At 40.9% G+C, this 14,389-nt stretch overlaps 1 protein-coding gene across 4 annotated transcripts in view; it reads right to left on the bottom strand.

Annotated features, from left to right (window-relative positions):
- Window positions 1-14,389, bottom strand: part of MET (MET proto-oncogene, receptor tyrosine kinase) — a 112,708-nt gene that overhangs the window by 44,585 nt on the left and 53,734 nt on the right. For all 4 annotated transcript variants that reach the window (XM_019654771.1, XM_019654769.1, XM_019654768.1 and 1 more), the window contains exons 3-4: window positions 10,887-11,078; window positions 397-531 (exon numbers count right to left, since the gene is read on the bottom strand). In XM_019654771.1, the coding sequence (XP_019510316.1) occupies window positions 397-531; window positions 10,887-11,078 (327 nt within the window). The remainder of the gene's footprint in view (window positions 1-396; window positions 532-10,886; window positions 11,079-14,389) is intronic.

The following is a 14,389-nucleotide window of genomic DNA, read 5'->3' as shown; positions in this document are numbered from 1 at the left end:
TTACATGTCATTCTAATATCAAGATGCACCTCCTGCTCTCAGAGAAAAGGGGTTACTGGCTGGTGTTGGATTCCAATATGAATTTTCGGATTTATCTGCCTGCACTGGACTTCTTCCCTTAGGACTATAATTCTAATTCTCTGTGTTTGTTTTTCTCATTGAGAAATATAGGACAAACGGAGAAGCACACATTATGAGCAGGCCCTCCCTGAGGTCCAGTCTTCCCTGAATAAAAATTTAACTTGATTTCAGAAGATCTCTGAAATACTCAAGAAGGAGCTTGATAGAGGAGAGGTGAATCCAAGATAAAGAGGGAATGGACCACCGGTTACTGGCTATAGATATCCACTTAGAAAGAGCTGTGTCCGTGGCACCGACTGCGGGAACACGGCTTACCGTCTTCCCAGTGACAACCAGTGTGTAGCCATTTTGGTTTAACGGGCGCTCCACAATCATTTTTGGAGACACGGGGTGGGAATCCAGGCGAAAATTCACATGAGGGGTTGACGATCCTGATCGAGAAACCACAACCTGAGAAACAAAACAGAAAACACCTTTGTTCCAACAAGTTCAGTTTAAACATAAGTGGACAATGTGGACGATAATGGTAATAATAGATTAGGAGAGCTCGTGGCTATTTGAACTAAAGGGCCAACAGTTTATCTCATTGTAAATCAATGTGGCATCTTCTAATCTCCTGCCTTGAAGATAATTCATCTGAACCCCCAAGACAGACTTTTGCTGTGATCTCTTAATGTTTTCTGGGGAAGGAGGTCTCCTAGTCAGTCAATCAGCCAGCACATGCAGACAAATGCTCATGAATGTACTGGGAACTGGACGAGCCAAAACTCTCCCCAGGGCAGAAGACCTCCGTATGCTTCAAGAATTCCAGACTATTTTTTAATCCATGCTCCCGCCCCTCCCCACCAGGCGGCTTCCCTCGACATAATGGGAAGTGCAGCGGCAGGGTGTCTGCAGCCGGGGTCTAGTTCCAGCGCTGCTCCTCTTAAACCTTAGTTACAGATCTTCTGAGGCGAAAAGAGGCCCTCAGCTACTGTGAAATGATGTGCCGTTGTCTTTATAAACCATTGTCCCAGCATCTGTTATTACTTGGATTATAAATAAAGTTCTGCTTCTCATCTGGTTTTATAATAAGGCCTGATGGTTTTAACAACGCCTTGGAAATGAGGTTGGATAACTGGTGTCATTCTTGCTTTCAGGTATCTCTGATTTGGGATGCTTCTCAGCTGTGTAATTTCCATCTGCCCTGCTGCAAAACTCAGCAATAATGAAGTCCAGGGGTCAAATCAGGATGACTATTTGAAATGCATGCTAAGATTCTGGGAGAATTTAGTGACACTCAGAGGAACTTTCATTCTTAAATGAGGGTGCAGGAGGTAAGCACAGCTCTGGGCTTGAAATTCACCTTGTGAAATTTCCCCACATCCCAAATACCCTTTTAGGTTGCCCTGAAAATGCATGTATTTGCCATGGGTATGAAACCACGGGAAAAACATGGCACGTGTGAGAATAGGATTAGTTGAATAACCACTCCTTCCACCTCAGCTTCCTCATGAGTAAAACGGGAATGAAAATTATAGGAGTCACTGACTGTTGAGCACGTAACAAACTCACACACAACATATAAATGTTCTGGAGAACCAGGAGTACATTTTTTCTTCAACACAATAAAGGAGTCGAGTAGCCTGGAACAGTTTGGGAAGAATTCCTAAGTACCGAATTTGCTCCAGAGAATGGACTGTTGATAGAGAAACTAACGAAGCTTTTATAGAGCCATACACGTGAAACATCATGACATTTTTCTCCCTAACATTTGTTCTACCCCAGATGTTCAACACCTTCAAAACAGCTCTACTAAGCCTGGTGACAGTATTTGCACAGAAGTTAAATGATGGACCAAAGGTCATTTGGTCAGGATGGAAAAGGATGCAAACTATTGTTATTTCTAAATTGGGGGCCAAATAGGTATTTGTGACTTTTGCAGGCAAAGTACAAAGAAGTCCAGTGACCAGTCCTGCCTCCCTCTGGGTGCTGGGTACAAGCAGAGTATTAGGTCATCGGACTTCTAAAGCCTCCATCCCAAATTATCCAGATTTCGGTTATCCAATTTTTCAATCTTGACTCACAAGATTGAAAACGAGAGGCGTTCACCTCCTCTTGTTTTTCCTGCCCAACCCCTTTTTTTCATATTTTTCTGATGGTTGCCAATTGCTTCAAACTGCAAATATTAAAAACGAACAAAAAATTCCTTTTCTCACACACGTCAAAACCAAAACAAAACAGCGGCCTCTCTTAATACCCTGACTATTCTCTGCCTCATTCTGTGCTTTCCACTTCACTGAAGATCCCTGTGAACCTTCCCCGGATATTTGCATTTTGTGTCTGTCTCTTTTGTATCTTTCATTCTTTTTCTTTCTTTCTTTTTTTTAAATTGGGGAACAGTGTGTTTCTCCAGGACCCATCAGCTCCAAGTTGAGTAGTTGTTTCAATCTAGTTGTGGAGGGCGCACCTCAGTGGCCCATGTGGGAATCAAACCGGCAACCTTGGTGTTATGAGTACTGAGCCCTGCGTTCTAACCACCTGAGCTAACCGGCCGTCCCTTGTATCTTTCATTTATTCAGACCTCCTACATAACAATCACATCTGAGTATCCTTTTTTTCTGTCTTCTTGCTCTTTTTAATATCATTTCCCTTATCTATAATAAGCAATCTCTTAATTACTAGGTCATCATCTTTGGCTTTATCACATATCTGAACCCCATCCAAATACTCATTTCCCAGAGAGGGTTAACCTTTCTCTCTCTTTTCCTAAAGAAGCTCTTTGCACCTCTAGAACTTGGATAGGTTGATTCGGTTAAGACTTTTTGTCTGGTAAACCTGCAACAAATAAGAAAAAAAAACTTTTTGTCCGGAGCACCATACATATGGGACTCTCATAATAGGTAACCGAGCTAGGCATTGTGCTAAGTACCTTAAATGGATATGTTTACTCCTTTTAATAATCCTACAAGGTTGGTACTATTATTTTCCATAAAGAAAACACGACAGAGAATTTTAGCTGGAAAGTACAAGAGTCAGGTTCCCAAGGAGCTTTATCTAATGCTTGGATTGTATGCTTGACCTCTCCTTAAACACTCGACTGCTACACTCTTAGAGCACCAGAGTCAACACCAATAAAAAGCTTCAACTCTGAGCTCCTAAGAGCCACTCATGAGTCAAAGTATTAAAACAAATTTCACAATATTTTTGCCTGCCAAACACTCCTTGTTTCAGTAATATTGGCTGCACAAGCTAAGTGTGCCTTAGGAGAAAGACTCCACATTTAAATAGCTTCTAAGGGCACGAGGGAAAGCTACCAGCACAGCTGGCAAGCTTTACTTTGGATCATGAGCTAGGATGTGTGGCTTGGTACGGAACACAAAATGAGCCAGAGAAGACAGGAAGGCTGTGTGGAAAAGTGAGATGGCTGTTTGGAATTTTGAGCAGAGGTCATATCACAGATACAAATACCTTTTGAGTTGATCATTAGCCCTTTCTCTGCAGGGATACCTGTGGCTATACAATGCCAAGAATGCTTTCTATCTGTTAATTCCTGACTTTGTCTCATTCCCCGAATTCTAAATAGAGTAATCACTTTAGCTCTCACAATACCCCTGAAGCAATGTTTGCAAGAAATTAGGAGTTGCTTTTGGTTGTTATAGAGATATTTCCAGGGACAGAACTGAAGTTAGCATCTAAATTTAATTCTTATGAGACATCACCAGGCAATCTTAGGTCAATTAGTATGAAATAGGACGTTTTGAGTTTCTGCTGTGTTGACAACCAATCTTTAGTGTTTAGGTCTCAAAATCTTTTTCCTTAATGCTCTTGATAACGTAAGACTAAATATTTTGGGGTGGAGGAGTAGGGAGGACTCTGAATTTACTTGATTGTTGTGGCTGTGATCTCAAATTATCCAGGACAGGGCATGGGGAAGAAATACATGTACAAATAAAATAAAACCTCTGTGGCTGGGCCCCGAAATTCATAAGCCTGAACGAAGTAATTTTGTGTGATATAGCTACAAATACAAAAGGCTAGAGACCCTCATCCCATACATAGGCTTTTGTTTTTAATTAATCTATTTTAGAATTTCATTTTCTTTAAGAATGATGGATACAATTTAACATGAGATATTTGTATGTGGCTTTCTGTCTAGTCTCCCCATTTCTTAAAAAAAGTGGACAATTCAATTGTTTTTAGTATACTCACAGATTTGTGGAACCATCACCAAAAACAGTTTTGGAACATTTTCATCACCTCACCCAGAAACCTCACACCCCTAAGACATCGTCCCCCCATGTCCTCATATCCTCTAATCCCTGGCAACCACTAATCTGCTTTACATCTCTGTAGATTTTCCTGATCCTGGCATTTGGTGTAAATGGAATTCTACAGTACGTGGTCTTTCGTGTCTGACTTCTTTCACTCAATGTCATGTTTTCAGGGTTCATATGTGTTGGAGCGTGTGTCAGTACTTCATTCCTTTGATTGCCAAACAATATTCCATCATATGGATAGACCATATTTTATTTATCCATTCATTGGTTGATGGATTTTGGGGTTGTTTCCACTTTTTGGCTATTTTGAATAATGCTGCTATGAACATTCATGTACAAATTTTTGTGTGATTATATGTTTCCACTTCTCCTGGGTAGATACCTGGGGTGGACTTGTTGGGTTTTATGGTAACTGTGTGTTTAATCTTCTGAGGAACCGCCAGACCAGTTTCCACAGGGGCTGCATGATTCTACGTTGCCACCAGCAACATATGAGGGTTGGTTCCAATTTCTCAATATCTTCACCGGCATTTACTTTCAATTTTCTTGATTCCAGCCATCTTAGTGGGTGTGAGTGGTATTTCATTGTGGTTTTGGTTTTCAGTTCTCTGCTGAATGTTTTATTAAATGAAGTAGAAGGTAAGTTTCCTTCTGGAGGTTCTCCAGCCTCCTATTCATTCATTCCTCGTCCCTGAGGCTGAGTTCTTGGTTGGCAACATCTGCTCAGCCTCCCACACAGTGTTCTAGAGAGCACCCCTCAGGGTCAGACTGGACTTCTGTAAAACAGGGCCCCTGGGAGGCTGGAGGTGAGGGAAGGGCAGGAGCAAGCATGGGTTCTCACAGAAGAACCAGTCAGAGTGGGAGAAGTACCACACTCCCCAAGAGCTACTGTTTTTTGAAGATCAAAGTGAATTTTCCTTTTATTCAGAAACTATAACTGAATGGGACCTTTGATATTATTTAGATTGATTTTAATTTAAAAGTTAAGAAAAATAGAGGATTTCTATTAAGGAATACAGAAAACTTCATTTTAAATGAAAGATGGTGCAAATTATTGGAGAAAAATGTGAGCTGAGAGGAAAAAAGGTGAGTGAAGATAATGACACCATTCAGCAACAGGCTGGGTTATAAGTGGATACAATCTCAGGATCCAGGGAAGGGGTCTGCTTCCCCAGTTCCCAGTAGAGTCTGGCCCATACTAGATCCCAGAGGGTAACCTATTGCCTAAATACATGAATAGACTGAAATAAGCTCACTTAAGCATTGATGTCTTCATGCAGTTTTAAGATATGTCAGATATTTAAATAACCTTCATGAGTTTGATCCGTATTTTCAATGCATGGATCCTGATGTCTCTTGATTCTTGCCTGCTGCCATGGGCTGAACATGTCCTTCCAAAATTTATATGTTGAAATACTAACCCCAATTTGATGGTATTAGGAGGTGAGACCTTTGGGGGGTGATTAGGTCATGAGAGTGGGGCCCTCCTGAATAAGATTAGTGCCCTTATCAAAAGAACCTCAGAGAGCTCTCTTGCCCTCAGCAAGAAGATGGTATTCTACGAATCAAGAAGCAGATCTTTACCAGATACCACATCTGTTGGTACCCTGACCTTGGACTTCCCAGACTCCAGGACTCTGGGAAATAAACGTTTAAGCCACCCAGTCTCTGGTAATTTGTTGTTGCAGCTTGGACTGACTAAGAACTTGCTTTCGGTTTACTGTTTTATTCAGTATGTGAGAAACATTGTTGTTTGTTTAGAATAAAATCAGATGTGAAGACTAGAGTTATTTGTTTCAATCAAGGTAAACATCTAGTTTTCTGGAATAGAAAAAGGGCAAAACATGAGAAGAAGTACAAATTGCTGATTGGTACCGGCAACTCAAAATTAAAAGTGATAAGACAAAGTATCGGTTAGCAAAAGTTGAATTAAATTAAGCTTTACTCTGTTCTTTCCTTCATTCTTTTTGTACAGGGAACAAGTGTTTCTATACCAACTTGATACTACAAAGGAAAGGTATATACAAAAAGCAAAACAATTTTCCTTACTCTTATAATACTGGTATGTGTGTGTTTCAACTTTTTGAAATAAATCAAAGTAAGTCAAAATGAGTCAATACCAGACGAAGCCCTTTGTAAAAAAAAAAAAAAATCAAACATCTAAAAACCAAATAGTCTAGGAAATTTCTAAAAATTTAAAAATAACAAATACTTTCAAATCAATATTTCAAATACAATGATTGTAGAATTAGCCAATCTACACTCAGAGTATATTTGTTTCTGAATTTTAAGTGATAAAAGTTTAAAAAACGACTGATAGATATATTTCATGTCTTAAAATGTCTCTCCACTCTTTCAAAAAAGCATCCAAACAAGAAATCTGGGTTATTATATGCTACCCAAAACAAACAAACAAAAGTTTAGCATTTTCTCATGGTTTCAAATATTTATGATATTTTAAATTTCTATGCATGTAATAGTGTATAAGATAAATGTATTTTAAGACATGCATTAGTGCATTTTAGTAAACTATACATGAGCTGAGGTTAATTTTTAGTTATGGACATAACTGAAATTATTATTTATAATAGGTTCTTTTTTGCACAAAAGAAATTTCAGAACTCATTAGTATATTTTCTTCTAGAGAAATATACCAAAGCTAGCATTCTTTAGGGCTGTAACTAAGTCAATAATGTGCACATTAAAAAAAGGCTGATGATATTTTTATCTGAACATTTTATGAAGGAGATAGACAGGTAAGTCAGCAATCCCTAAAGAGAAACACTGTTCAGATTCAAACTTCATTTGGCTGTGTCTCTTGCCGGACGCTCACAGCATTGATGAATTGATGATCTGTGTCTCCATACTCTAAAATAGCAGTAATCCCAAGCGTAATGCATGCCACCGGCTTTCAACACAGAGCACTGACAGGCCATGATGGTGGCACAGGAACCGAACGAATCTGGACAGGAGGTCAATAGATGAACTGATACTTCTTCCTGGAAGCAAGTAATCATTCTCAAGTTTACCAATTACTAGCATAATCCTTGAAGTAATGGGCATGCAAGGTAATGACCATGACCTAAGAATGTCTTTTTAGGTGATCCCTACCTCTTTACATTTCCTGCTTAAGACCGAACTAGTCCAGTTAAGAGGCACAAGAGAAACGGGATGATGCGTGGTAATAGCATTGAAGAATTGGGGATAGGGAAAAGGGAGATTGGAGAAGAGCCAGGAAGATGCCCAAGGGCCTGATGACAGCTGTGACAGTGCCCAGGTGGTGGCCACTGTATGTGCATAAGGTAGCTGCCCAGTGAGTGTTAGTGGAGCTGAACTTGAAACCAGTCTGAAAAGTGACTCCCCACCCCCAACCCATCCCTGACCCACTCACTCTCTCTGGCCTGACAGTCACGCACAAATATTTTAATAGCAATGCCTCACATCTAGAGATTAAAGCCCTTATATAAGTGCTGTAAAAAAATCAAGCAGGCATTGTTTTTGGATGTAGATTAGACGAGGAGCTCAGAAGGGGAGACGCGGGCAATCCCTGTGATTAGTCCTGTGATCTTCACGAGGATACCTCTCCCCTCTCCCACGTAGGCTGCACACGGCACCAGTGTTCCTGAGTCTTCCTCTCCTCTATAGCCCCTCCCCCTCCAAAGTGTGTAAGAAGGCTCATTCTCATTGTTTATTTATACGCTTGAATATTGCATATCGTGTTATTTTACTTCAAAGCATCCCAAGAGAGTGATCACACAAATAAAAACTGTTTCTGAAATCCATATCTATATCGACCTATATCTACAGACGGGCTCGGATATATGTACCCATCAGAGTATTTAGACGTAGCTGCACCTGCATGAGATAAGTTACACATGTTTAAATGTTAGAAACATGTCAAAAATGTCTTCGCTGCCATATATAATATCGTTAGCTAAACAATATAATGCTTTCTAATCAAATAACCACTGTGAAATACCTGATTCACTTTGCACCCGACAGCTGGGGCTATAGCTTGGATTCCCAGCCAGAGCTGAACATAAGCACAATAGGAAAGGCAGAAACAGCTGCAAACTTGGGAGAAAGCATTTGTAAAGCAACTTTGCCTCTAGGCTTCAGGCTAGGAAGGAAGTAAAATCATTTTTCTTTTCCTTTTCATGTATGGCAGCTGTTTTTGGGAAAAAAAATGTCTATTCTATTTTGTAACAGAAGCTCCATAGTATTATTAAAATACAAGTTGTGGAAGCTTAGGCCTGGCCCCAGATTTAGCACTTTAGGGCAGTCAAAACATTTACAGAACTCGGTAGGAAGTTCCGTTCAGCTAGATTCAGCTGGAAGGTCCCCTGGTCTGAGCTCAGCACTGACTCCTCCCCTAACATTATTTGCTATAAACAAACATGATTTCAGTGATGTTGACTGTTTGATCCTTCAACTGTGTTAAGTTTATTTACATACAATTTAATGGAATAGGGTTCTCTTAGGCAGGTGTCAGAGAAATAGATCCTCTGTGGCTGTCGACAGTCCTTTGTGCGCCCTTGTTTGTAGACTTTCTATCAGGTATATGTTTTTATCTCCTCTACCACAATTTTAGTTCCTTAAAGGCAGGTTCTGTGTCACTTCTTTCTTTGCTTCATTTATTTGCCTAGTAAAGCAAAGTTAGTAAGTTCCAATACATATTTGATGAATTAAGAGCCACCTGATTAAAACAAACAAACCGTGATATCAGTACTTTTCATAAAGAAGTATCTACTTGTTTACTTATTTTTAATGTTTTGGATGCACAGGTAATGGGCATAATATAGATTTTTTAATGAAAATGCTGGGAGACAAGAATAAAACATTTGCCACAGCATTTCTGCTATAATGAGCCTGATGTATGACATGACACTTGGGTGGAGGAATCCGTCACACAGCAGAATTTACTCAGTTATTAAAGCAACCTATCTAAAAATGGGATTTTATTAGAACTTCGGAATCTGGAAATAGGCCAGGAACCTTTTAATGTAAAAAAAGTGTCAGGCCTAAAGTGACTGTAGAAAACGTATTAATATGGAACTGGATTGGTGAGGTAATAGACAATTTGGAAAAAAAGAAAAGCAGAAATAACAATAAAGGGAAGCAAATCAACATAGTGAACACATAAGGAATGCAATAAATGCTAGTTTCTTTCATCCTCCTCCCATTTTTGGGGAATTCTATAGAATAACATCAACGTAAACTGAGAAAAAAAACCACATAAACACAACATAGTACCACACATTTCACAAGGATAACAGATATGGCCATATTTCAAATATGTTCAAGTGCTTGTCTGTGTGGGTGGGGATTGGGCATTCTTTCTTTAGATCTGAGGAGTTAAGGACAGAATGAAATGGTCTGAGGTAAGTATAGAAAAACACCAGGCTGGGAGCTGGAGGGAGGAGGAGAAAGTTTCGTTACCTGTGAGCCACGGGGGGAGAGGACTGAGTGTGGGGATATTTAGATAACAGGATCTATATAATTCACTTGGAGCTAGGAAGAACGTATTGACATGTTTTAGGTCCGGCAATTATCAATATGCAGACTGCTATAAAGATAGTGGTAATTTTTAAAAATATGTTTGGAAAAGAAGACAGAAAGAGGATGTAGAGATGGACAAGTCACAGGAAAACATCATCCTCAATTCATTTACTGCTAGTCATTGTCTGACCAGGATGTTAATTATATCAGATGATTATGAAACAAGTATTGCTTTTTAAAAGAAATTTCTAGTATTTCTAGGAATTCAACCTTTCCATAGATGCCACTGTCATTCTGCATGAGTTAAGAATCTAATAAGGAGCTCATGTTGAAAGCAGTACGCAATAACAATTACAGCAGTAAAACAGCCAACACAAGAGCATTTTAATCTCTGCAAAGTGCTATGATTCTTGTATCTAGGAAACACAACTTCTGAACTATGAACTTCTATTGGATGGAAATACTGTTGCTATCCATTAAAAGCATTTCTTAACAAAATCCAGATTTTTTTTTTTTCAGTATTTGAAGTTCTTTGTATCTGGCCCCATCATTTTGCAGAATCAGGAGAGTTGAAGTTACAATGGGATTTTGATGATAACGTCCCTTCCTAACTGCTGCCAACATTTCTCAGTGATGTGAATGTTTCTTCTCATGGAGACGCACAGTTCACACAATGGCTTTCCTTTGATCTGAAGCTTCCCTTGAAATAGGAAAACATCGCCTGGAAGTGCTTTAATTGTTTCATTTTATTTTCCAATCATGTGATAGAAATCATGAATGGAAAAGAAAAAAACTCCACAGCAAACCATTTTGAGCAAATGAAAAGCAACCACATTTAAATCGAAAGCTTCAAGAATCTAACAAAAATAGGCCATAGACTTCATAAAAAGTAAACCAGCCTTCTTTGTTTGGCTTTCAGTCTTGTCTCTAGCTTCCATTATGATCCCCACTTTACAATATTTGCAAGTACTTTACTGCAAAAACAAAAACCAATGAAGTGCATGCCGCCAGTTGAAACCAACACGGACTCGCTCAGAAAGCGCTTACCTGCATGAAGCGACCCTCCGATGTCCCGAGGTTGGCGATGGTGAGGTCGTCTGTGATGAACGTTGATACAGACGTCAGGAGGACTCGGGTGAACTGGCCCATGAATAAGTCAACGCGTTGCAAAGCGGTGGTGAACTCCGTGCGATACTCATCACTGCGCACTTCACAGCCTGATGGAATTCTCAGAAGTGTCTGGAATAAAACATGGTCCTAGAATTAATGTGAGTCCAGATGCGAGCAAGCTGGTAAGACACGTTGTGGTGTGTCTTTTCAGAGCTTGGAGGGGGATGGCAGGGAGAGCTGTGCCAACAGACCCAGACAGGCAGAGACACTCCCAGGGGCCTACGTGGCTCTAGCATCATCTGGCACTGTGGTGGGTGTGCGGGCTCTGAGCTGGGGCAGACCGTACCGTCCCGGTTCGACCCACAGTTTATCCGGTGTGGAAAGATGGAGATTAGCTGGTGCTATTTAAAGGAAAATCAACCTGTAAATGTCTCAGCCCTTGATATAAGGTCATGCTTCTTAGTAGGCAAGTCCAGTGAGACAAATTTCAACTGGAATAGTCCTAAATGTTAGAGTCACACGGGGACATTATATTTTAACATGTGTGCCTGTGTGCCGGGCGGGTGCGGAGCGGGGGACAGCCCCAGGGCAAAGACCCCAGGCCCGAGTGAGTGCATCCGACCCCGCATCCGGGCCGGGGTCTGGTGCTCATTTACTTCCTGGAGTCCTGTAATCTGTCTGCATCTGTGAAATTCATGTTATCTCTGTTTCAGCGTCTCCATCTGTAAAATTGAGGGAATTATAGGAGTGTGCCTACCTTGGAGGAAGAACTGCTATAAAGATTAAATGAGCTGGTTCCTAGAAATCTCTTACACAACAGAGCCCAGCGGGAAGAGTACGCAGCACCACTCATGTATTTGTCATCATTACGTTAAAGGCTCACAAATGCCAAATACAACAGTAACCAACGCACTAAAAGGCAATTACCACTCAATCAGGTGTTTATGCTTTAGGTTCAACGTCAAATGGAAGGAGTTTAGAAAATGTTGTCAGTAACAATTAAGCGCTGGCACTTGGCACGCCAGTTTCCCGCTTTCCCGGCTCCCTTCAGGCTGCAGCATTTGTGTCTCCTTTGCAGGACCGTCCCTGCCTGGCCATCCGCGTGAGGGCGGCCTCTCCCCTCGCTCTTCCACTCACCCCAGGCGGTCAGTCTCTCCCATGCTGTCTAGTGATATTTAGTTGTCGCCTTTGTACCTCCATACCCCTCACTGTTGGGCTGTGCCAACATCAGGCCATTAAATCTGCTCGCAGGCATCTCACACCTCAAGGTCCACATGGCTGCCGCAGACACCACAGCCTTCCCCATTCCTCCAGGGGCACAGGTCAGAAACCTGTGTCAGCCTTGACTCTCCATATACAGTCCGTTACCAAGTCCCTTCAGTATCTGCTGGGCCCACTCAGGTGTGTCTGTCCCCATATCAACCTCCATCTGAGCCGTCCTGCCCGTTCTTGGGCCACCACAATGGCCTCCTCAGCGGACCGGCCACACCCAGTCTCAGCTAATGTCTTTCCAGATCCAGTCTCTATAGCGCAGCCAGATTTTCTTCCTAAAGCATACATCTCATCATGTCACTCCGTTTTAAACACTTAATACATCTCCCATTGCTCTTAGCATAAAGGACACACATTTCAACATGACCCGTGGGACCCTGAATTATCTGGGTCCTGACCAGCTTCTCCAGGCTCGCCCTGCACCTCCTCTCCTCTGTCCCTGAGCCCCAGGGAGCTGGCCGCCCGTCAGTCCTCCCCATACGCCACAGTTCCGCCCGTCGCAGGGTCTCTGCACAGCCGTGCCCTTTGCCTGAATTGCTCCTTCCACTTCCATTCACCTTGAACCGCGAAGCCCCCTTCAGATCCGTTTGTCATCATTTACACAGGAGAGCTGTCCTGACCCCAATACCTAGGTCAAATTCTTCTATTATTTATACACACACAAATTATGTTCTAGCAGTTGTTACAGCTGCAACTACTATTCGGTTGTATGATGATATGATTGACGTGAGACTTCTCCAAGTGGCTCCCAGGGATGGGGGCCCTGCTTGACCACGGCTGTGATTGCTTAGCGTAGATGAAATATCACACACAGTAAATACTCAGGAAACATCAACTGAACGAAGGAACAAGTGAATCAGGTATGGGTAGCTGGGAAATGAGGGCAGAGATATGAACCAATGTTGCTAACATTATTCTTTTCAGGAATAGAGGTAGCTAAGAGTTTAGAAGGGACACATAGAGTATCTGGCTCCTGACTTACCTGACCAGATAGTTCTGTGTTGGTAAATTTGGGGCCAATAACAGGGCGCAGGAGGATGTATTGGGTCGTTGGAAAAGTCATGACGTATTTTTCTATGTTTTTCAAATGCAAAAATGCATCATGACTTTCCTGACGATCCAATAGTAAGGAGAAGACGCATTGGAAGAAAAAGAAAAAAATTCATTCTTACGCATCTTTTTGTATGTAGTTACAACTCCAGAAAATAATTTGAAGATAAGATATGCTCTATTATTATCCTATTATAGCAATCAGAAAATTGTCATAGTCTATTTCAAACCAACTTAGTTTAAGAACAAATTGAAATAAAAACTTTAGTTATCCTTACATAAAATAACCTTACTCCTTAAGGTCAAACTTCTGTCACACAGACTGCAAAATTCTTATATCTACTCACTTTTATGTTAAAAATCACCTAAAATGCTGTTTTCTATAGCAACAACTATGTCTTCATTTTAAATGGTGATAAATTAGCAAACAGAATCTCTGAAATGCTAAACCTACTGACTCATAATTAATGTTTTAGTTCTAGACATTTATTTTGATATATTAATGAGTGCTATTTCACTATTTAATTAGAAGCTTTTTTTCACCAAAGTACTATAGATTGCTCTGAGGAGTAGCAGATAACTGAGATGTACCAGCAATTCAATAGTAACCAATTAATTGGCAATTAAGTTTCTATTGGTGATCAATCATCCATTTCGCAGAGATAGACAGAACTAAGGGAATCTGCTTAAAGGAGCCAAGACCGGTTTTAAATCAAAAGCCATCTCAAGTATTCCATTAAAGAGGTGACTGCTTCTCAGGGCCAGCTTCTGTGGTTATTTTGTTCCTTCTCATGCTTGATCTTAGTCTTTTTTTCTATATCTAGGTGGCATCCTGGGAACTTTAAAGCTTCAAACTTGACCTTAAGTTCAGTGCTGACAGAGATGTCATGAATTCATTGGAATATGAAACAGTTTGCTGTGTGTGGAGTCGTCTTTGACTGTAAACTAGTAGCAGCCTTCTATCAACAAGAGACCAGGAATTGTCTTATTCATCTTTTATTCCCTGAGGTGTTTTGTGCCCAGCACACAGTCCATAGTTAATCACAGCTTGCTGAGAAGTGAGTACATCTGCGAAGTAACCACACATATGGCCCATCTGCCGCCCCAGCTCGCTCTGT

The sequence above is a fragment of the Hipposideros armiger genome, unplaced genomic scaffold (genome assembly GCF_001890085.2).
Source record: "Hipposideros armiger isolate ML-2016 unplaced genomic scaffold, ASM189008v1 scaffold_230, whole genome shotgun sequence".
In the NCBI taxonomy this organism is placed as follows: domain Eukaryota; kingdom Metazoa; phylum Chordata; class Mammalia; order Chiroptera; family Hipposideridae; genus Hipposideros; species Hipposideros armiger.
This window is presented reverse-complemented; position numbering and strand designations above follow the sequence as displayed.